This window comes from Crocuta crocuta, unplaced genomic scaffold (genome assembly GCF_008692635.1).
Source record: "Crocuta crocuta isolate KB4526 unplaced genomic scaffold, BGI_CrCroc_1.0 scaffold48, whole genome shotgun sequence".
Classification (NCBI taxonomy): domain Eukaryota; kingdom Metazoa; phylum Chordata; class Mammalia; order Carnivora; family Hyaenidae; genus Crocuta; species Crocuta crocuta.
Genome location: NW_027533089.1, coordinates 8,645,357 through 8,668,908, shown reverse-complemented (window position 1 = coordinate 8,668,908; position 23,552 = coordinate 8,645,357). Strand labels below are relative to the sequence as shown.

General features: G+C 43.5%; 1 protein-coding gene across 1 annotated transcript in view; it reads right to left on the bottom strand.

The window, feature by feature from the left end:
• ABCA4 (ATP binding cassette subfamily A member 4) overlaps window positions 1-23,552 on the bottom strand; it is a 141,501-nt gene that overhangs the window by 93,185 nt on the left and 24,764 nt on the right. The window contains exons 7-11 of the mRNA XM_077746118.1: window positions 12,809-12,898; window positions 10,254-10,494; window positions 9,172-9,311; window positions 8,422-8,538; window positions 7,519-7,716 (exon numbers count right to left, since the gene is read on the bottom strand). Of these exons, the coding sequence (XP_077602244.1) occupies window positions 7,519-7,716; window positions 8,422-8,538; window positions 9,172-9,311; window positions 10,254-10,494; window positions 12,809-12,898 (786 nt within the window). The remainder of the gene's footprint in view (window positions 1-7,518; window positions 7,717-8,421; window positions 8,539-9,171; window positions 9,312-10,253; window positions 10,495-12,808; window positions 12,899-23,552) is intronic.

Genomic DNA, 23,552 nt, shown 5'->3' with positions numbered 1-23,552 from the left:
TGGGGGGGGGGGGGGGGGGAGGCGAGGAGCTAGGCTGGGAACGTCTTTACGTCTTTACCGTTAGAGCAACCAGGTGTCACTACGGAGAGCTTTCAGTAGGAATGTCACGGTGAAATTGGTTTTAGAAAGACCTCACTGGAGGCAGTGTGGGAGTTGAGTAGAAGCAGCAAGAGGATGGAGGTCCAGGGACCAGCTAGGAGAGGTAGTACAGACTCTCTGAACAGAGGCCATACATGGAGAAGGAGAGGAAGCAGGGATTTCAGAGATGATTTGGAGGAAGAACTGACAGTTCTTGGATGATCGGTGACATGTGAATTTGGATTTGTGCAATTTGTTTCTACTCCATCAGACTGAATTATTGTTCTAGGAGTCCTCGGAGAGACCATTAACATGGCATTATTTAATAACACGTTTATCTCCCCCAATAAAGTGTGAGCTTCTAGGAGTCAGAAATTATTTGTATTCAGATGTAGGTAGTTCAATCCATGCGAATATATGAATGGCCAAATAAGCTAAAATCTTTTGGTTTCCCACTCTAAATCTAGTTATTTTTTAAGCAGAAAAGGCCCAATCAAAATAATGTCTACAAAATAATTGCTGTCTTCATCCAACTCAGTATAGAATTTATCTAGACAATATATACTAAGCCTCCACAAATGTGCCCCTCATACTATAAAAGAACTTCCTCATTAGAGCCAGACAAGTCTGAACTTGAATTCTGGGTCCCCCACTTCTCTGCTGCACTATGTTAGACAAGTCAGTCAACTTCTTTGAGGCTCCATTTTTAATTATACAAAATGAAAACAATCATGCCTACAGAAAGGCGCTTAGGAGGCTTACATGAGATGGCATACAAAAGTGCCTCAAATACAAGTCCCTTCCCTCCACCCATGACCCCAGCTCACCCCTCGTCTGCATTCTCCTTCCTCAGTCCCATTCTATGTTTCTGAGAGACTGAAGAGGCAGAGAATAGGTCACTGCTTATGATCTAGTTCAAGGCCCTCTAAATAATACTGCTCTTATGGTATCGACTTCTGTACTTTCTACCTCTCCCTTGATTTCTCTCTAGCTTCCTGATGCATATCTGGAGCCAATGAATCAACAGAAGAATGAGGTAGGAAAGGTATTCCCCAAATATCTATATATCTGACTCTAAAGATATTATGTGATCAGTGGCTTTACCTTTCTAATCCTATTTTTTTTTCTTAGGCTAGCCTGAAAACTATACTCTCTGAGCACATTCTGATTGGGTGGTGGTGGCATGTGGCCAAGAACATGTAAGGTATAGAGGAAAAGTAGTACAAAAATCCCACTATGGCTAATTTGTCAACAAGATAACCACCATGAAGATAGCAAATATTAGCTATGCACGTATACTGACTGTGATGACAGCAGAGGCAAAAGCAGTTAATGAATACATGTTATTTCAAGACTTAGGGAAAGGTAATTTTGACTGGTTAAAGTACAATTTTATGCCTTGATCAGAGGTATTTTCATATTGAAATTTGGCTGAATTCAGCTTCCTGATGCAAAATTCAAGACCTGAAATTCAAATATACTATGTAATTTAAACACACTGTGAACTCTAAATAGTATTCCATCTGTGCCAGGCCTAATCTTTCACTAAACATAGAAATCAAAGGGGAGGGGTAGGTATATTTGTTTTAACTGAAGGGTAATCAGAGGAATACTTTGTTAATGTTTCCACTGTGTTTTTCTCAAGAAGAAAAATATATGTGAATAAGACACACATAAATTATGACTATAAAAGTGTTTGAGAGATTTACCTATGTGAATCTCTTCAGTCTTCTTAAATCTGAGGAAGATGGTGATCAGAAGGCCTGCAGAAATGAATCTCTACATATGGTAGAGATGTGAGGCTCCCCAAACACCACCATCACCCCTTTCCCTAGCCCACTGCCCACCTTCTCACTAAGAGGGCTGCCTATTGTTCATTTCTTTATTTTTTCCCTGCTAAGGGCAGGAGGTCAGAGGATTATGGAATAAATGAGATTATAGAAGCCCCTTGTTGAGCAGGTGCTCTGAGGGCAGGAAAAATTCTAGAACCACTGCACCATTATCCACAGAAGTTACAAAATGGAGCCCAGGGCAGGACCAACCTTCTGAGCCTTCAGGAATGGTCTAGCAGTCCTGATTCTAAGCCATTTCACAAAGGTTAATAGAAAGAGTACCTTCATAGTGTCTCAAAGTTTACACAAAGTTTTTCAATCTGAGAAAGACCTTACTTAGTCTGTGGTTCAGGGGAAGAGTTGCCATGCATGGAACGTCTCTACTATGTGCCCAGCCCTCTCCCATTTCACCCTCATAGCCCCACCTGGAAAGGAGGGCATTACCACCTCCACCTAACAGCCAGAACCCAAGGTCAAGAATTCATACACATGCTACAGTATCAAGGCATGAACATACAGACTGCTTTGCACACTTCTCTCATTTTGCCCTGACAACAACTCTTTGAGGTCTGTTGTGTTATCTGGATTTTAGAGATAAGCCAATTAAGCCTTAGCAGGTAAAGTGAATTTCTCATAGTGACTTTGCTCATAAGCAGCAGAGATTCAGGCCCATTTGTCCTCACTGAACAGCCTAGAAGTTTCCACAAGCAGTAGCTTAAAACTGCTTATGAGTAACCCAGCAAGGCGGCTCCAGGGGAATGGGAACTCTCCAGGCAACTTAATGATATTTCCAGTAACTAATGCCTCATTCCAAGTAAAAAGGAAGGGGATTTAGCTTTTCTATTAGTTGAAGAGAAACGCTATTAAATCATTCCATTTTCCTATAAAGATGAAAGGCTTTAGTTCTGAGAGCTTGTGTTATTGTTCAATAACACATCTGAGTACCACACTGACCTAAATCAACATAATTTTCACTTAAAAGGCTGTTTTTGCTTAATTGTCCTGAAATGATTTTTTTTCTTTCTTGGAATACGCAAAGTAGACAACAAGGCTGGCCCAGGAGGAAGTTCTTAAACCTCTTCAGTGCAAGTCATATTCCTGAAGAGAGAGCTTTAGTTGAGTCTTAAATGGCCTGTGAAGGAACATACTTGTGTTCTGTCCTGAAGAGACCCCTAGAGCCCCTGGGGAGGAGATTTCATCCCAGTCTGCTATTGAGCAGTCATCAGGATGGGAGATGGAGGGTCTCCACATCTCTTCTAGACTTCCTGAAGCATAAGAACAAAAGCAGAAAATTCCAGGACCAATAGCAATGACTGGTTTCTTCCTCACTGCACATTTCCCCCTCCTACATTCTCTTTTCAGTTCATCACTCCCTTGCTTTCCTCCTCTCTCCTACCTCTGCAAGAACAGGAAGACCAGAAAACTTATCATAATTACCTGCTGGGCTTCCGACTCCATCAAAACCCTTCTTAGGAACACTTGGGGAAGGCCACTAGCCTGTGGCCACCATGGCCTTTGCTAAGGAGCACTTAGCTCAGTTAATGGAACTGCAAGGCCCTTGGAAGTCTTGGTGGCTGAGGCAGGATGTGATTAGTCCCTTCGTAATCCCTATAGAAGCACTAGGAACAGCTCAGTGGCTGGGTCTGATTTCACTAATGCCACTGTCCTCCTCCTAAGCCTTATTTTTGGTTGGTTTGTATTTTGCTAAAAAGTTAGCACCAAAGTACTTACTATACTCCAGGAATTGTTTCAAGTGCTTTCTGTGAATTAATTCAGTTTATTCTCATATCAAGCCTATTACGTAAGTACTATTAATACCCCCATTTTACAGATTCAGAAACTGAGGCACAAGTAGCAGAGATCTGAACCCAAGCTGTATGGTTCTAGACAAGAAGTTCTTATCCATCTAAACGGTTGGTATATATTAAGTACCTGTTGGGTGCCTGATGCTATATTAAGCATGAGCTACATGAAAAAAAAAATCCTTCAAGAAAATAAGACCTTTACGTCACCATGCAAATGTCAAGTCAAACAAAAGACAAGAAGTATTCTTTACTACTGATGTACTTAACAAAAACACTGTGAGAACCACTGAACTCCATTCTGCAAGAATAAGGAACAGAGCTCTTCCCTCCCATCCATGCCCCCCTCCCAGACTCCTGCACGTGTTATAACCACAGCAGGTGGATGGTGGTGACATGGCCAGGCATGGGGATACAGGTGGTAGAGGAAGCCCGGAGGACTGAATGGTTAAATTTATGTTGAAGCAGAAGTGACATCTGAAAGCTGAGTCTCAAAGAATGACTGAATGGACGCTCAACAGATGGGGAAGGAAGAATCATTTCAGGCTTTTCTGCCTTATGTTTCTTCTTTAGAGCGAACAGCCTCCTCCATTTCCCAGTAATCCTGCTCAGTCTCTGAGACTCAGGTTAAGCTAACTCTGTTTTCCTTACTCCATGGTAGGCATATGACCCAGACCTCCCAATCTTGGTACACAATCCCCCCGGAGACTCAGCGATAGGCAGAGCCAGGCCCATCAGAGAACTGTCCAGGAGTACTGCTTATAGTACAAGAATGCAAATTCTTTCTGCATAATTTATGGGAGGAAGACAACCACTGAGGGCTGTGAGCATCTGATGCACCACCAAATGGAGAGGGCCTAGCTGAGACGGAAGCTGAGCAGAAGCAAGCACAAGTGTGAGATGGAAAGACATAAGGGCCTCATGGCAGCATTCAATCCCTAGATACCCTGAACTTCCAGGTTATGTCAACCAAAAAATTCTCTTTTTTGTTTAAGCAAAAAAGCTCTAATAAATGGCAGCATTTTCAAAGGGCAAATCATGAGTTGTCAGGGGTATGCCTGAGGGTGGCAAAAGGGCTGGTGCAGAAGAACAGAAGATGTGTGAGTGAGCGATGACTGGGAAGGTAGGCTGTGGCAGGTGCAGAAGGGATTTCTGTTCCCTGGGGATGGAGTCAGTGAGATTTTAAGCATGAGAGTGATGCCAGCAGATGTGTGTTTGGTATGTAACTCTGGTGTCAGTGTGGAGAAATGCCTAAGCCAACAGAGACTGGACCCTGGAACCCAGGGGAAGAAGCCACGGAACAGGCTGGTAGAGAGATAATAATGCCTCCAGAACTCAGAGCCTAAAAAGCAAGAGGTGGAGTTGAGAGATATTTAGGAGATAGACAAAGCTCAGTGTGATGCCATGATATATAATAAGATATATGTATTTGGTCTTTGTCTGCTTCTGGTACAGAGCTCCTAAAACCCTTAGAATTTCTTAGGTGATGAGCACCACTAAGGTGTTATGTTCATAAGGTGACTTCTGTACCTCACCTAACAATGAGGACTGGTATCCAGAGGAGCCAATCATGTGATCAGAGGGTTGAAGGGGAGGGAGGGAGAGAGTAGGCTGGAAACTGAGTTCAATCACTAATGGCCATGGTTTAATCAATCATGCCTAAGTAATGAAGCCTCAATAAGAACTTAAAAAGATGGGGTTTGATGAGCTTCTGAGTTGGTGAACATGTGGAGATTTGGAGAGAATGGTGGGCCCAGAGAAAACATATAAGCTCCAAGCCCTTTCCCTTGCCCTTCGTATCACTTCTACTTGGCTGTTCCTGAGTTATATCATTTTACAATAAAACAGTGATCTAATGAGTAAAACGTTTCTGAATTCTGTGAGCTGCTCTAACAAATTAAGTGAATCCAAGAAGGAGTCATGGGAACCTGTGATCTAAACTTATGGGCAGAAGTGGGGGTGGTGTCTGAAGTAGGGGTGGGGGCCAGTGTCATGGGACTGAGCCCTTAACCTGTGGGATCTGATGCTAACTCCAAGCAGTGTCAGAATTGAGTTGAAATGCAGGACATCCAGCTAGTATTGAAGAATTCCTTGGTGGTGTGGGAAAAAGTATCATGTGTTAGAATTGGGTGCACAATTATCCTCCATGACTAAACATGACAGAGGCAACAGAGGGTCAGAAGGGCAGGCTCTGAATTCAGACACACCCAGATCTGGATCTTATCTGCCACACATAACAGCTACAGGATGGGATCTTATTTAGCCTCCTGAAGCCTCAGCTTCTGCGTCTGTAAAGTAAGAATGATTACAGGACACATTTTGTGAAGCTCTTGTGAGGACTAAGTGAACTATTGTGTATAAAAGCACTTAATACAGTACTTGGCACAAAGAAACACCCAGTAAATAATAGCTGTTGGGTTGAAGGTGAAGAAGAAAGGTAAAAAGGATGATCCTAAAATCTCTGGCTTGAGAATTAGGAATAATGCTGAGCTCCAAGAAGACAACCATATGGCTAACAGACATGTGAAAAGATGCTCAACATCACTCAACATCAGGGAAATACAGATCAAAACCACAATGAGATAGCACCTCACACCTTTCAGAATGGCTTAAATTAACAACTCAGGCAATGACAGAGGTTGGCGAAGATGCAGAGAAAAGAGGAACCCTCTTGCACTGCTGGTAGGAATGCAAACTGGTGCAGCAACTCCGGAAAATGGTATGGAGGTTCCTCAGAAAATTAAAAATTGACCTATCCAACAACCCAGCAATTGCACTACTAGGTATTTATCCAAAGGATATAAGTGTGCTGTTATGCAGGGCACATGCACCTCAATGTTTATAGCAGCACTACTGACAATAGCCAAAGTATGGAAAGAGCCCAAATGTCCATCGACTGTTGAATGGATAAAGAAGATCTGGCACACACACGTGTGCGCGCGTGCACACACACACACACACACACAGGAATATTACTTGGCGATTAAAAAGAATGAAATCTTGCCATTTGCAACAACATGGATGGAACTAGAGTGTATTATGCTAAGTGAAATTATTTAGAGACAATTATTATATGACTTCACTCATATGTGGAATTTAAGATACAAAACAGATGCACATAAGGGAATGGAAGAGAAGCAAAAATATATAAACCAGGAGGGGAACAAACCGTAAAAGACTCTTAAATACAGAGAACAAACGGAGGGTTGCTGGAGGGGTGTTGGGTAGGGGGCTGGGCTACACTGGAGAGGGGCTGGGATGAGCACTGGGTGCTGTATGTAAGTGATGAATCACTAAATTCTACTCCTGAAATCAGTGTTGCCCTATATGTTTACTTCCTTGGATATAAATTTTTAAAAATAAACTAATTAAATATAGAAGAAAGGAATCATTCCTACTGTAAAAAAAAAAAAAAAAGGAATAATACTGAGGACAGGGATCAGGGTAGGAAATGCTAGAGGACTGATTTTATGGGGAGGAGAACACAAGTCTGTTTTGGGATGTATTGATGTGCCTGTAGAAGCTGGGGGTGAGGGTTACTAGAAAGCAGTGGAACCTCAGAACTTGAGGCCAACAATGACCGAAGCTATGGCAGACAAGAGAGGGTTGAGGGCAAACACAACTACTGTATAGGGTACAAGGTGGGAGAAGCAGCCAGGGCGGAGTCAGGGAGCCACTGGGAGGCAGGAGATGTAAAAAGGGAACTGTTCCCCGAGTGTGTACAAGCTATTAGAGAACAGGACCCATCTCTGTTTGGGAGCTGTGAGAATTCCTGGTTCATCAATGGGGAACATGAGATACCTTACCTCCAGATATCTACTAGCCAGGCGTAGGGTGCGATCAGTGATGTTAAATACATCCCTCCAGTTAAAGCTGGCCATGTCATCAGCCTGATCCTCTCGAGGACCCTTATACAGGAAGTTCAGCACGGTTTCTACAGTAATACCTTCCTCATCAAGCTGACTATTCAAGAAGTCTTTTACTGCTGGGTTCTCCAGTGTGTCCTTGGGAGAAAGAAATATATTACTATTATTATTATAATATTATTTAGGAATTCCTTAGGATCTCTGGCCTTGTTTCAGGCCATTTCTAATTTTTAATGAATAAAGATAGACCTTAAGCCTCCCTAAAAAGCTAGTGGGTTTCTTTCCATGATAAGGTATACCTGTCTATATCCAATTTCCCCTAAGTACACAGGTCTGTATAGAAGGAAAACGTGTATGTTGGGTGTTGGGGAAGAAGGACAGGGAAAACGGTATATAGGAAGCTTTCTCTCTTTCTTTTTTAACGTTGTTGTTGTTGTTCTCTTTTAATTATCCCTGCTATGTAAGCCTCTGGTCTCCTGGCTCCGCAAAGCTGGTAATGACAGCGGACAGACATACTCAACCACCTTTGCAGTTACAGAGCTGGTCCCTTGGGGAGATGTCCCTTTGAATCTGAGGCCCTCAACTGAATTTATAAAAGCAGGAAACTTCAGAAAACTTCAGGAAGCCACTGATCTTGAGGCAGTTTTCACATTTCCCTCAGACTTTAAGAAACATGTCTCACCCAAAGTCAGTGACTCCACGTGGTGGCAGCTTCCAGAACTAGTGCCTTTGGTCCCTGATTGTTATATTTTGATTCATCTTCAGCAGATCAACTCTTACTGAGAAGAGGAAATTTGTGGAACTTTCTTGGCCCTTCTCCCCCCCTCCCCCTGCCATACGTACTCTGATCATGGTCATCTGTGTGCTCTTGTCAAAGAAGTACCAGATCTGGGGGCCTATTTCTTCCCAGGTTTTGACCAGTTTCCTAAGGCGCTCCAGCTCCTCAAAAGTTGAGTTGGCCTAAAACCAGAGACAAGAAGACAAAGGAAAAAAGCGAAAGAGAACTTTTTATTCTACCTTCCATGCTCCTGTCACAAACCCTCAATGTTTGAGAAAGGCTTTTCAAGGAAGCATCTTTATTTTCTCAGTCTACTGATATTTCCCAGAACAATCTGCTATTTCCCAGTCTCCACATGACAAAATCTGTTTCTTAATACCTCAGAGATACATGGAATATTGATGACGCTATTGTCTCAGAACCTCATTAAAGCTAGATTTGGACTCCCTGTGAGGAAAAGCTCTTTCTCCTTTCCTCCCTTTGTTCCAGGGTAGCCAGGATTTAGAGGGCAGTGAGCCCTTCCATTAGATAAAATTCAGGCATGGGGGAAGAAAACCTCACTGCAGGTTTTGTCGAGAAGGGAGTGCCCAGCCAGGGACTTTGGCACAAAGCATTCCAACGATGACTGTGGATGGGGGAGGAACCCAAGACTCCACTAAGCAAAAAGCAAACATGAGGCTTGCTATCAGGGGAGTACGAGTGCTTGAGTGTCTGTGTGCGTGCCTGTGTGCGTGCGCACAGGCGCGCGTGCTCTTCCTCACTCTCATTCTTCTGGGAGGTCCCAGGTAGAAGGGCAAGACCAGCTGGGACCTTACATTCTGTAGTATTCTGCGAGCTGCAGGCGAGTCTGGAGTAAAGAGGATTTTTCCCATCAGCAAAGGCTTTGCTGCCCTCCAGGCTATTTTGGTGAGAGGGTTTGACTCCAGGCTCTGGATCAATGCATTACAAAAGGTCGCTGCCAGGAGAGAAGGGACAGATTTTAAAGAAACACCCATGGCTCAGAGCTAACACAGTCATTAGTGTACTCAAATCACATGTCTCATTCAACTCTATGCTGGAGGATTTGACAAATAACCTAAATTAATAGGCTGTACCCCACCAAAAACAAGCTCATCATTAGTAAGTAACAAAATGCCACAGTGCATCTCAATAAGGGCCTCATCAGAGAAACAAAAGATGGGGTTTGCCCTGTGGTTTATTCTGCTTTAGAAGGAGACTGAGAAGCCTGCCTGGGATTACTGCAAGGAACAGATGCCATTCTCAGATGAAAGGGACACGAAGCCAAACAAAGCGTCCCCTTGGAATCTCAGCTCTAGTCTCAATAATTTCCCTTCACATAGCTGCTTAATTTGCCGTGTGGGCTATCTTAGAGCCTAACTACTTATGGTGTGTGCCTTGCTGCCTCTTTTCAATTTTTAACTAANTAAAAGAAGGCGGGAAAGACGGCTTGCCAGGGACCTGCCATCTGAAACCTAACTCAGTACTGCACACACAGAATTACACTGCACTGTGTTTGTAAAAACATCCTGCAGCCGTGTTTACTTGCCAGGGCCCTTCTGACCTGAGCTTTGCTTGGAACTCTGGGTTGCCTCCTCATTTATCTTTCTTCCCTTCCTTAGAACTTAACCCTGGTTCAGTCAGATCAGTGGAAAATGTCCCTTCTGTTCCCTTTCCAAGTGGGTCTCAGTTCCTTACATGGCTCATATCCAGAATGCTTTTATGAGCACTGACCCATCTTCCTCCAAGGGGAAATGGACTTTCTGGAAGAAGATTCTTTGCCTGGGACCCCTCAACAAAACCAACTTAACCCCAGGACTGGGGTTCCCTGGAAGTGTTAAACCATCAGCTTAACCAACATCAGATGCCATTCTACATATACATGACTCAGAAAACTTACTTGTTCTTTTGTCATAAGAATAGACAGGATCCTTCCTTGTGGAGTCAATCCCTAGGAAGGCCTTATAGTTATTGTCTTCATACCAGTTGAAGGAGAATACTCGAGAGCCTCCTCCCTCTGGGTAGCCACACAAGAGGTCAGACAGGATGCTCATCAGCTGTGTGAAGGTCTCGGGACCCCCGGTCTGCATGAGAGGACTGGTCACCCACAGCAAGTCTTGAACACTTGGTCGATGAATGAACTAGGGCAAGGCAAAGGCTTCAGGTTATTTTAAGGTGGTTAGAATCATAATCACTGTGATGCCAGAGCTCCAAAGTTTGAGGAGCCCTCCACATATGCATTTAACTTTCCCATTTAAAAGAAAACATGCATATTCTCAGCAATTCTTAATTTAGCTGTGAAAGAAAAACTTCTACCCTCTACTCAGGGCCTAAAAGGAAACTAGGATGAGCCTTAAAGAAAATCAAAGAGTAAATTCCAATGTATTTTCATATCACTTCTTTTTTCCAGTACCCTTTATCTGAGTTCCTTGGGAATGTGTCCTTGGAGAAATATAGAGAATATTTCTTTATAAGCAAGTTCTTGGATTCTGTTACCCTCACTCCCCCCAAGATGGGGATACTGGAAAACAATGGGAAATAAAATGATAAAGGATTGGCTCAGTCCTAAAAAAGCAAGATCACAGCAAATTTCTTTGGCTGAGTAGTTTAGAATTTAGTTTCTTGTATTTGGAAAATTATCTACTTATTAGCTTAATTTTACCAAATGTGAATTCTTTTATTTCCCTGATATGTGTGGTTTGTAGTGTGTGTGTGTGTGTGTGTGTGTGTGTGTGTGTGTGTGTGTGAGATTTAAGGTGCAAGCAAATATAGAACAAAGTCTCCATTCTTGGAAAAACACTTTTTAAATTCTGCACCAAGCTAAGAAGAGGCTGGTGGTCTTCTCCTCTCCTTGTGGGCACCCGTGGTCCTTGCTGGACTCAGCCTTTGAAGGTAGCATTACAGAATGATGAGAACTAAGTTGAGGGTTACCAGAATTGTCAGAGTCTCAGGTTCCATATGCCACCTGGCTTTGGTTTAGGGAAAAATACAAAACAAAAACAATGCTGCTTTTATTCCCCAAACACACTTACTACTAATTTTCAAAGGCACTTGGGAATTAAAAAAAAAAGCATTCTATCACATGAGATTCAAAAGAGTTCCCCCTACTTCAGTAAGTGATGTTTACCTGTCATCCCTGTCTTTGTCCACATGCCAACACTTGCCTTCTGAAACCGTTGAGCACTGTGTAGAATCCACACTGTGAGTCATGCCTATAATCACAGTCTAGGCTTCAATAATAAAGCTGGAATCTCAAATTGCTTCGACAACAGTAAGTCTTATGATAGTCTTTCAAGGGGTTATTATCATTATGACGTTGTTCATTTAATCAAAGCACTTAGAGATGAAGGGGCTGTTCTGGGGTCAAATGGTCTAGTATCAGTTAATATAAACTGAGCCATCTGCGGCAACCCAGTTCAGAAACGCTTACACTTGCTATCTATACAGGCAAGAAGCCTTCTGGAACTCCCACACAGAATGAGGAGTGTTGATATGTTTGGGGGACTTTCCTTTCACATTCTCTACCATTTTCAAGCCTATTACTGCTAAGAATTTTTTAAATGCTTATGAGGAAAAGAATGTTAAACAGAGACTCCCACTAGAACAGGTGGCCATCAGTACAATGGACCTTTCTCTAGTTTTCCCTCATAGCGGCGCTCATACTCTGCTTAGGCTGACCTTGGTTTTATGAAGACAGATTCTGCAATGCAATTCTCCAGGTTGGCTAAGGCCAAGTCAGCTGAGAATATTGGAGGGGGAAAATGTTTGGCGAAAATTATACTTCACCTTTTGCCTCCCTTTCATAATACACATCACACTTGAAGGTAATTGTTTAGTTCACATTGCTCTCCCCCACTATACTGTATGTTTCACAGGGTACTGATCATACTTGTCTCTTCATTACTGTGCCCCCAGTACTTCTCATCTATTGAGTGGAGAATCAATTCCTAAATGGGAAAAGGCTTGTGCAACCAGATGTTAATCAAAACATGCCCATCTTTCATAAAACACAAAAATGTCAATTATTTTGTGATGGAATGAGTCAATATATTTAAGACACTTTAAAATAGTGCCTGAAAGCACTCTGTAAGTATATGCTACTGCTATCAGCAGTATAGATTTAGGTGAATTGTAAAAGTATAATAGGATGGACCACATCAATATTGGAAGGAATTAGATTCAGTGTAAATCCACTGACAGTCCGACACAAAAGACAAGGTGCCATTTCTTCCTAGGTGTGAAATCAGAACAATGGTTCCGTTCTTTTTGCCTCCAACCTAGGAGTACAGATAATTTAGGATATGAACAGGTGCTCTGAAATTACTAGATGGAAAGTTCAAACAGTACTTCTTCTTGAACAGGTCTAAGGTAAAATTAAGTTGTTTGATATAATAAGTGTGGTAAAATGGGGGCAAGATATAATAAAATTATCATTAGTATCATCAGGCTACTTACCTCTTGAATTCTTGATGACATATCAGATAATATTCTTCCCCAGGATCTCAGATTGATACCTTGAGAACTGCTGTCCAGAAGTGTGGGAAGCTAGGATTGACAGGAAAAAAAAATATAAAGTTTATAGTATGTGTATATGCAGATATACATACAGGTTATACGTATGCACCTGGGTGCTATCTGATCTCCTGTATGCTTGAAAGACATTTCCTCCCCTTTTTTGATCACAGGACCTCTTCTGCTAAATTACTTTCAAAAACAAACTTGTTTTATCTTATTGAGGAAAATCAAAGGCTCCTATTCCAAGTCATGCTGTTGAGCTAGTCAATCACAAATAGTTCCACAGTGACGTTAAATATGCCACAGTGATCCTGGTTGCTGGTTTAGCAGCACCAAGCAGGCCTCCTACAGGAAGGAACACAGCACGGCTGCTGGACTGTGAAGGAAGGTTGTGTGCAGAGGTGCCCATCTCTGCAGACACTCTCAGGCTTTCACACTGTTCACATCTCTGCTCCCTTTGTGGCCTTTTGAGTAGGCTGTGGCTCTTCCTCTGTTCAACACCACTTTCTTATATGGAAGATTTGGCCAGTTATGTCATCTTGCTTTTAAAGCTGCTGCTGCTGGGGCATCTGGGTGGCTTAGTCGGTTAAGCGTCCGACTTTCGCTTAGGTCATGATCTCGCGGTTCGTGGGTTTGAGCCCCGTGTCGGGCTCTGTGCTGACTGCCAGCTCAGAGCCTGGAGCCTGTTTCAGTCTGTGACTCCCTCTCTCTCTGACTCCCCTGCTCACGCTGTCTCTCTCCTAGAAATAAATAAGAACATTAAAAAAAATTAAGAAAAAAATAAAGCTGCTGCTCCAACTTTGAAGAGAAGTTTCCTTGCAGATTATCTAGTTGACAGTGGTGTTCTGGTGACCCCAGGCCCATGCGACAACCCAAAACTATTCATGCACTTTCCATCCATAGGGGAAATGTGGAAGCCCACAACTTTGCAGACTCCAAACCTGAGCCCAATTTGAAAAATTCATTCTCCAGAAACCAAGTTCAAGTCCTGAATGAACGGCTTAATTCTTTATAGTTTCAAAACTAATTGAACCATGGATCCTCTGTCTTTTAAGAGTGAATTCTAAGTTTTAAGATGGTGGTTTTCAAACTCAAGTGTGCATCTTGAGTATGTCTGCAGGGGCTTTGCATTTTTTTAAATAGTTTATTACGTTAGTTTCCATATAACACCCAGTGCTCATCCCCACAAGTGCCCTCCTCCATGCCCATCTCCCCGCTTCTCCTCCCCCCACACCCATCAGCCCTCAGTTTGTTCTCAGCATTCAAGGGTCTCTCATGGTTTGCCTCCCTCCCTCTCCCCCACTATTTCCCTCCTTCTTCTCCCCCATGGTCCTCCATTAAGTTCCTCCTAATCCTCCTATACATGCAAACATATGATATTTGTCCTTCTCTGCCTGACTTATTTCGTTCAGCATAACACCCCCAAGGTCCATCCATGTTGCTACACGTGGCCAGATTTCATTCTTTCTCATTGCCATGTAGTATTCCATCATATAGATAAACCACATTTTTTTGATCCATTCGTCCGTTGATGGACACTTAGGCTCTTTCCATGTTTTGGCTATTGTTGAGAGTGCTGCTATGAACATTGGGGTACATGTGCCCCTATGCATCAGCACTCCTATATCCCTTGGGTAAATTCCTAGCAGTGCTATTGCTGGGTCACAGGGGAGTAACAAGATCAATGTGTAATATCTGACTCCAATATCTGTGGACCATAAGCCACAAGCCTCAGCCAAGGTGGTTCTTCTAAATGACAGGTGGGCTGATCCAGCCACAGCATAGCTGAGAAGCAGGTGGAGTTAGGTTTTGAGCAGCCCAGCCTCTCATCTCTAGCAGTGGTCTTGCCCTCCCTTCTCTCTGCTATAGGTACAAGGGGCCTCTCATTCTCTCTGACCCGGATACTGAAGAATACAGGCACACTCATGGAACATCAGCATTTCTAGCTCATTTTCTCACTGAAAATGAAAGGCTTTGTTCTGAGAGCTACAAAACAGGAGAACCATTTACCAGACGAAGTAGCAGCAAAGCCATCACTGAAACTACACCGCTGAGAAGCATCTTCTCTCCTTAACCTTCACACTGGGCCTAGCTATTGGTCTTGCCAGGACTTCTTTTCAAACTCCTTGAAAATAGTTTCAGCGTATGCTAGGCAAAGCACTTTAATTCCTGCTTTAATTCCATGGGAGGGTGGGGCTGAGAACAGTAGGGAGGGAGGAAACCAGCAGGTAAAAACTGTATGCCAGTGGCAAGTTATCACCAACCCCTGCTGATTCACCTCCTAACTACCTCCAATAAGATCTATAAGATCAAAGGAGATCTAAGAGATACAGCAATAAAATGTCATGTGTGCACCTTATTTTGATTCTGAATGGAATAAACCAACTGCAACAACCAGAGGGAAAGTAAGCATGATTGGGTATTAGATAATATTAAGGAATTATTGTTAATTTTGTTGGGCGTGATCACAGAATTGTGGTTTTGTTAAAACAAGCAAGTTTTCATCTATTAGAGATACACAGGGAAGTATATAAGGGTAAAATGAGATGTCTGTGATTTGCTTTAAAAGATTTCAGGGAGGGGCTCATGGATGGTTCAGTTGGTTGAGTGTCCAACTCTTGATTCCTGCTCAGGTCATCATTTCATGTTCGTGGGTTCAAGCCCTGCATGGTGCTCTGTAATGTCGGTGTGGAGCCTGCTTGGGATTCTCTCTCTCTCTGCCCCTTCTGCACCCTCTCTCTCTCTCTCAAAAAAAAAAAAAAAAAAGATATCAGGGGAAAAAAAGTGAGGAACAGTTTAAAGAGTAACAGCCAAATGTTGAAAACAGATGAAGTTGTGTGATGGATACATAGCAGTTCATTACATTTTTCAACTTTAATACTTATTTCTGTAATAGAAAGTTTTAAAAATAAAGAGTCTATTTGCATGCAAAAATAAATAACTAGCTGAATGAATGAATACTAAATAAATACTCTCTCCATTCCTTTTCCTCTTCCTCACTAGGACTGCCTTTGCTCATGCTCTCCATGCCTCTCTCCCAGAACACTTCATCAGAATAGGCTTCCCAATGGCACCTCACTTCTAGATTCCTTCCTTCCAATACATTCCCCAAACTATAACCCAAGTTACCTAACAGGCCAACCCAACTATGTCACCTTTCTTGCTCAAAGATCTTACATGGCTCTCTACTGCTTCCAGGAGAGAAGGTCAATACCAGTGCTAGACACATATGGCCTCTCAGGAACTGGTACATGGCTCTCCCTGTAGCCTTCTCTCTTGCCTCTCTTCCATAGAGCAGGACTCCTTTCTACATTTCCTAATATGTAGGTCTATCTGATTTTGCTAATGGTGATAATGCCAGCTTAAAAAAACTACCTTGCCCAGCCTCCCTTGTACATGGTGGTGGTCATGTGACAAAACTGGACCAATACAATATCAGGAAAAGTCACAAAGTGGGGCTTCTGGGGAGGGCCATTTGAAGGAGGGCCCTCTACCTGCCTAGAACACTGATGTGCTGAGGATGGAAGAGTAGACATCGCACGATCACCAGATGACAAGCACATGCTAGGGATGAGTGACAGACAGAAAAGAAGAGGAGCCCGGGTTCCTGAGAAAATTTGTGGAGCCTCCACACCACTCCTGAATGATCTACCACAGGACTCTGCTTGGAAAGAATATGAAACCCACTGAAACCCACTATTTTTTTCAGCATTCTGTTACCGTTTCTAAATGACATAATTGCACATTTGACAAATAGGAATAGACTGTCAGCTATGTGCCAAATGCTGGGGTGCGGGTGGGTTATAGCAATGATCAAAACAATGTCCTCCCTTTAATGAAGCTTACCTTCAATAATCTCACTGATGTATCTTCAGCTTTCCTTTCACTAGTCACACATAGATGTGCTCAAGATCCTCATATGTGAAAGAAAGAACTTCCTCTGATGCCTTATTCCCTGGTAGCTAGAGTCTAACTGCCTTCTTCCACCCTTCATTCCCACATTTCTTGGAAAAGGAGTCCAGGTTCAGTGACATGAATTCCTCACCAACACTCCTGTCTTCCATCCTCACCATCTAACCCACATGCTGTAACATTCTAGTTAAATCTCCAGTTTCTTCCTAGTTTTTAAGTCTAACAGATACTTTTGATTCTTTTGTTTTCAGACCTCTCTGTGTCTTTCAACACTTTTAATCAGGTCTTTTTTTATTCCTCAATGTCTGTGACACTGCTCTTGTCTGGTTTGTTCTGATCCTTCTCTGTGAGCTCTTCTGCCTCCACCTTCTCTTTCAGTGCTGAGGCTCTTAAGGGCCTCCGTGGCCTCACTCTTCTCACTCTGCATACTCTCTCTGGATAGTTTCATTCCCTTCATCATTTAATCTACCTTTTTGTTGATGACTTCTAAATCTGCACCTCTAACCCCCAGCCATCTGCTGGATCTTTGTCCAGATCCATCTCATCCTAAACTAATCACATCACCATCCCCAGAGCAGCTTCTGCTCTTGTGCACACTTCTTCAGTGGACGGCACCACCTTCTGCCCCATCACCAAAGCTAAAAGCCTGAAAGTCATCACTGATTCATACCCATTCCCATTCCATTGTCAAAATCCTCAGCCTAGAGACCTAGGAACTGGTACTGGATCTGAGTGTGGGACAAGATGAGCCCTCAGACTGCAAAGAGGGGAGCCAAGGGACATATGAAAAACTGCTATGGGAGGAAGCTAGAGTCAAGGACTAGAGTCCTAAGTCCAGAGAAATAAAGCAACCAAGTCCCAGGTAGTGAGAAAGAACCCAAAAGGGGCTAGGAATCCAGAGTGTGGAAAAAAAAGAACTGTCACATTCATGTGTCCAAAGAGACTGGCCATCAGTAAGTCACCAGCTCCAGCTGTTTTTAATTACTTCCCCTTCTTTGTGAGTTTGTTATCTATTTTCCTCACTTGACTGTGGGCTGAGGATGATGTGAGTCTGTGTTTTGTGTAAGCGGACATCTTCTCTCCATCCTCTCTCCTTTATCTCCATAGGTTCTAGGCATAGTCTGGTCTTAAAACTCCACCCTGCATCAAATTCAACCAACACATTGAAGAGCACCTGTGTCTCTGTCATATCTATCCCTATATATATATCTATATACACATATCAATATAGATAGATTACTATATATACACTTTTATTTTTTTAATGTTTTATTTATTTCTGAGAGAGAGAGAGAGAGAGAGACAGCGTGAGCAGGGGAGGGTCAGAGAGAGAGGGAGATACAGAATATGAAACAGGCTCCAGGCTCTGAGTTAGCTGTCAGCACAGGGCCTGATGCGGGGCTTGAACCCATGAACCGTGAGATCATGACCTGAGCTGAAGTCGGACAGTTAACCAGCTGAGTCACCCAGGCATCCCTATATACACACTTTTAAAGGCCTTTACTTTTCTTTTGAAATTATTTGGCTTTGAGTAACTCACTTAATGAATAATCAGATATGATTTCTCAGCAATCACTGCAAATAGGAATGTTTATAAAGTTGAACTATAAACTAGCTATTGAATTTCAAATTTTGTGTATACTAATTTAACTAAACTTGAGTAATATTATCTTCCTTAAACACTCAATGTAATGCTTATTAATTTCAGATTTAAAGTTTTTTTTTTTTGTATTTCAGAGTCATAATTCTTTTTATTTTCAAGTCTCAAACGTTCGTGTAGGCCTCTGCAAAGCTACTACATCCATCACTTCAGAGCCTAATAAATAAAATGGCCAATCCATCCCATCTCACCCCATTCTTACCACTACTCCTGGTGGCTGGACTCAACTCATCTGAAACTACCTCAACTTCTCCAGAAAGTCTTCCTTCCCTCACTACCCCACTCTTTCTGCCTTCCTTTCCCATGAATTAGGTGCTCCTTCTAGCTGCTAGTCAAATTCTCAGGGCATTCACTTATCATTTTCATACTGGTTTACTATTATTTGTAATGTGTCTGTTTCTCTACTATACTGTAAACATAAAGCAAAGTAGGCATAAAGATAGGCTTTAATTTATTTTTGTATCCTCAGGGTATGGTACACAACAGATGCTCAATAGCCATTTTATATTAATTAATGAGTAAATTAACTATAATCTAGTGGGGAAAAGGCAGAGTATACTGAGGCTTTAGGTTCCATGAGGTATGTCTCTACAGATAAAATGGTGACTTACAGGAAGGCAATGGTCAGTCCCACCTGGGGACAGGAAACGATAACTGTTCGAAAGAAGACAAGGTGACGATCCTGAGGATGAGGGCAGTGTTTGTGGATGCAAAGGGAGGGCCAGGAATTCCAGGTGGAGAGAGGAATGTGAAGAGACGGTGACCGGAGAGACAGCCAGATGAGAACAAGACCAGGAATTTGGGAGAGAGGGGACAAGAGGAACAACAGCTTGAGATGCATTTTTGTGTCTAATATTCTTTTTCAATCTTGCTAATAATAATAATAATCATTATTCATATATTTACTAAGTTCCAGCTATGTGCTTGTACCATATCTGCAATTCTTTTCTCAGCTCTTTCCAGTGCAGATGGTAAATGATGAGGGTCTTGTATTCACATCTCTATTACCATTTACATCTCAACACAGTGCCTGCCCCCTCTGGGGAACCCTCCATGCATATCTAGTCACCACTGTCAGACTGATGTTGCCATAAATTATAAAACAACTTTCCCAGGGCTCTCGTCTTCCTTTGGTTTCCTCCCCCATCATCTATTCAAATTCACATGGATTGTTCCTGCCAAAAGAACCGGAAGAGGCTATAAGTTTATTTGAATGGAAATGTAAAAACATTTCTGGAAAAAAGGTCATAGACCAGAAATGGCAAGTATCCTCCCTATCACTCACTCACATACACACAGACCCCACTGCTTCCTATGCCAACAAATTCTCTTAATTTCCCAAATAACAAGTAACCCTTCCATGTCACAACGGGGCTCAGCACTGTCTCAGCACTGATTAGAACTCCTTAGAAAGACTAGATATATAAATGGGGGTATGGAAAGCGTGTATCTTATCATTTCCCATCATCTGTGGTTAGTCTAGGGTAGAGGGAATCCCTGGGCCTTGATCTGTACTCAAAAACTGGAATAGAAGGTCCTAGCTGGAAGCCAAAAAGACTCTATAACAGGTTTCTGTTTGAGTTCTCAAGGGATAAGAAATATGCCTGTCCTTTGGGACTATGTACTATTTTTTGTTAAGGAAGAATAAAGCATATTAGCTACTACAAAAACAAACAAACACAACAGCCTTGTTTGAGCCATATCTGCTGATGCTTTAGACCCAATAGATTAATCAAACAGATGCCACTCTGCCAACACACAAAAGAATGTTTTTGTGAGTTGAAATTTTTGTTTGTTTTATTTTCCCTGATTCAAAGAGTATCATCTGGAAAACAGTATTCTTTCTAAGCTGAGGATCTATCTAACACAAGGGTAAATAGGTAGCCTCAGGTTAAAAGCGTGTTTATAGGGATGACATGGCCTTTGGGAGCTGGTGGAAGGTTCTGGAGTGAAGGATGAACTGCTGTTTTGAAAGCACGCAGACAGAGGTGAAAAGCAGACGAAGCTGTGGACAGACAGTACAGGCTAGCTGTGTTCAGTCCCAGGCTGCTGCTACAGGAAATCCAGATTTATCCAGGAGGGAAGTTGTTGCTTGGCAACTGGGAGAATGTGGACTTGAAGTATGTTTGTTGCAACCTGACAGTTGTTAAGCATCAGATGAAAAGAGAGGAAACAGGCTTCAGTGGTGAAGGGGCAACCAGGAGGGGACACCCTGAGTACCAGGAAATGCGTCATGAGTGGAGAATTCAGACTAAATCACTCAGGGTTGGGGGAAATGCCAAACTGTCTCTACCAGGAGAGGTCACAGAGACATGCTGTCTCCCAAGACTGGAAGGGACAGAGCATCTGAATGAGCGGGTAGGCTCTGGAGTATGTGAACAGACAAGTGATGGGACTTTCTTTGGCTCAAAAGAAACTAGGCCTTTTTTTTTTTTCGTCTGCTGTGACTTCAGTCCTGATATTTGTGGTTGATGAAAGCAAACCTGAGTTTGGAATCTGAGGGCAGTCAAAAGGTCAACGCATGAGACAGACTCTTGCTAATCCGGGGAGTCTAAGAAAGGAGAATGTCCTACCTAAGGGTTTGAGCAGAACATTTCTGGGAGTGTAGTAATGACAAGCGAACAATGAGGCCTCTGCAAAGTGGCTGCATTCTTGCTTTGGTAAGAGCCAAAATGCTTTGTTTCAAAGTGCTTTTTTTTTTTTTTTAAATCTCTTTTCTAACGTGAATTTCACTATCGCACTAGACAGCTAGCATAGGTCTTATTATCTTCATCCTACAGATGGGGAGCAAGTGTAGCAAGTAAGCAACTGTCACTTAAAACATAGCAAGTTAGGGGCAAACCCAGAGCCAAGACCCAGTGTCCTGACCCCCAGATCTCTGGGTGCCTTAGCAGGCTGCCCAGCCTCTGGTCCTCTCTCCACTGGGTCCCATGCTCAGGAGAGAAGCTGAGGAAAGGACATATATTAATGGTATATATTAAGGGACATATATAATGGTAGGTAGGAAAGAAATTTTAATGCAAAAGTTAGCCTAGGGCCTGGCTTCACAGACTCCATGAGGCCCTACCCGTGGTGTCTATGTGAACTTCTATTTCTTTAGGGAAAAGTTTAGAGCTGTTATCAGATTCTCAAAGGTAGTCCTAATTCATAAAAAGGTGAAGAACTATCAGAGACCAAAATCCTTCTCAAAACCAGTTTACCCTGGAGAGTACCTAATCCCTAACACACTGGTGCTCGATTTGCAATTGCTAAGTAAAGGCCAGGACCCAGGACCCATTATCAAAAAAGCAGCCTTCGCATGGGGTCCTCTTGTGTCTAAGCGATTTTAATTTTGACCTCTCAGTATTTTTTCCCTTTTAAGTGGATGAAAACGACATCTCATCTATCATGAAAATACGCTGTGGCCTCCTGTATGCCTGGAGCCCATAGGAAATCTAAGTAGACCCATCACAATCAAGCCCATAGGCCAAATACACACTTAGTGTACATGAATGGTTCTCTTTCCTATTTCCTTTTTATTTCTTCTTTACTGAAATCCATTCACCCAGTGGAGATTTTGATTGCAATAGACACATGGTTTTACAGATACAGGCAGAACAAATACTAATGCTCTAAACCAAGTATACTTGCTGTGAGCTTCATAATTTAAAAAAAACACATAAAACCTATTTTCTGACCTATTTTATTTTCACCCAACAGCCCGGCTGCCCCTCCCCATGCTGCTGGCACTGGGTGCTGGCACTCCTTTCTCTCCCTCCTTCCCCAAACCCTCACACAGAAGTGGGAGAAAGTTGTCGGTCCAAAGATTCAGAATCGGAAGGGAGAGGAAATCGTGAGGTTAAGTCATTCATGGGACCTCATTATAAATTCCTGGAGACTGGGGCTTTTCCAGAGAATTGTGACACAGCACTATTATCCGAAAACTGAAATGCATTAAGTTGAATTGAACAAACTGCGGAGAACAGAAACCGTGGCCACCTCACACGGGGCGGCCAGCAGTCCACCCACATTTATTCCCAACGATTCAGCAAGCTAGGGAGCAGAGCCAAGAACAAAGCCTGGCATTGAAAGGCGCATACAGTCAGCGCCCCCAAGACTGGGTCCTTCCGCCCGTCCCAATGTTCAGCCACCCCACAGTGAAAGGATATCGGTGAAATGAAGTCAGAAAGTAAAAACTGTGACAGAACAGTGGTGGCGGGCAAGCACGAAAAACTGAACTGCACGCCGAAAGCGAATGCAAAGGGGAAAACCGAGGGCCAAAATGCCCGGGAGGCCACATTTCCTCTATCAACATCCACGGAGAAGGGGGAAGGGAGGGAAATTCAGGTTTCCCAGCAGTGTGGCAGGTCTTGGCACAACCTCCGTTCCCCTGCCGAACTTCCACAAATAAACATTCAGAGCAGAAGGGACAGATTTGCTTCTCAGCAAGATTTCAAAGCTGCGCACCAGAGTCGGAGAGAAAACAGGAAGGACCTTAGAGGGAGGAGGACGGGGAGGAGGGGCACGCATGCCTTGGGCCAAATCTGATGGGAAACGTCCCAACCCCTCACCCGAAACTGACATACCATTTTTACGAGGTGTGAAACGTTTCGGGGGTGCTGCCGCGCACGCTGCGCGACACCGATACCGTGGGCCCAGGGCTGAGCTGCTGGTTGTCCGGCTGGGGCCACGAAGCCCGAGAGACCACCGGTGAGGGGAGGCTCTTCCACGCCACCTCTGCCCAGCTGAGACCAAGAGGGCCCGCATCCATCTCCTCAGAGAAAACGCAGCCACCTGACGGTGCCCCCAGGTGCGGGGGCGGCCGGCGCGCGTGCGCGTGCGTGCTTGTGCGCACGCGCCGGCAGGCACGTGCGCTTGGTGTGCGTGCGTGTCCGTATACGGACGGGTGGGGTGGGAGTAAGGCCGCGGAGACCGTGGTGTTGGGATTATTTGAGGATGAGAACACGGGCTTCTGATCTCCAAGGGGCTGAGGGAAAACACAGCTGGCCCCAGTTGGTGCTAACCGCCAAGCCCTCCTCCCGGCTTCCCTCAGCTCCACGGAGGCCTGGAGGTTGCACGCCCCCCCGCCCCCCCCACCCCGTGTCCCTGGCTCCTTCCACAGCAGGGGCGGCG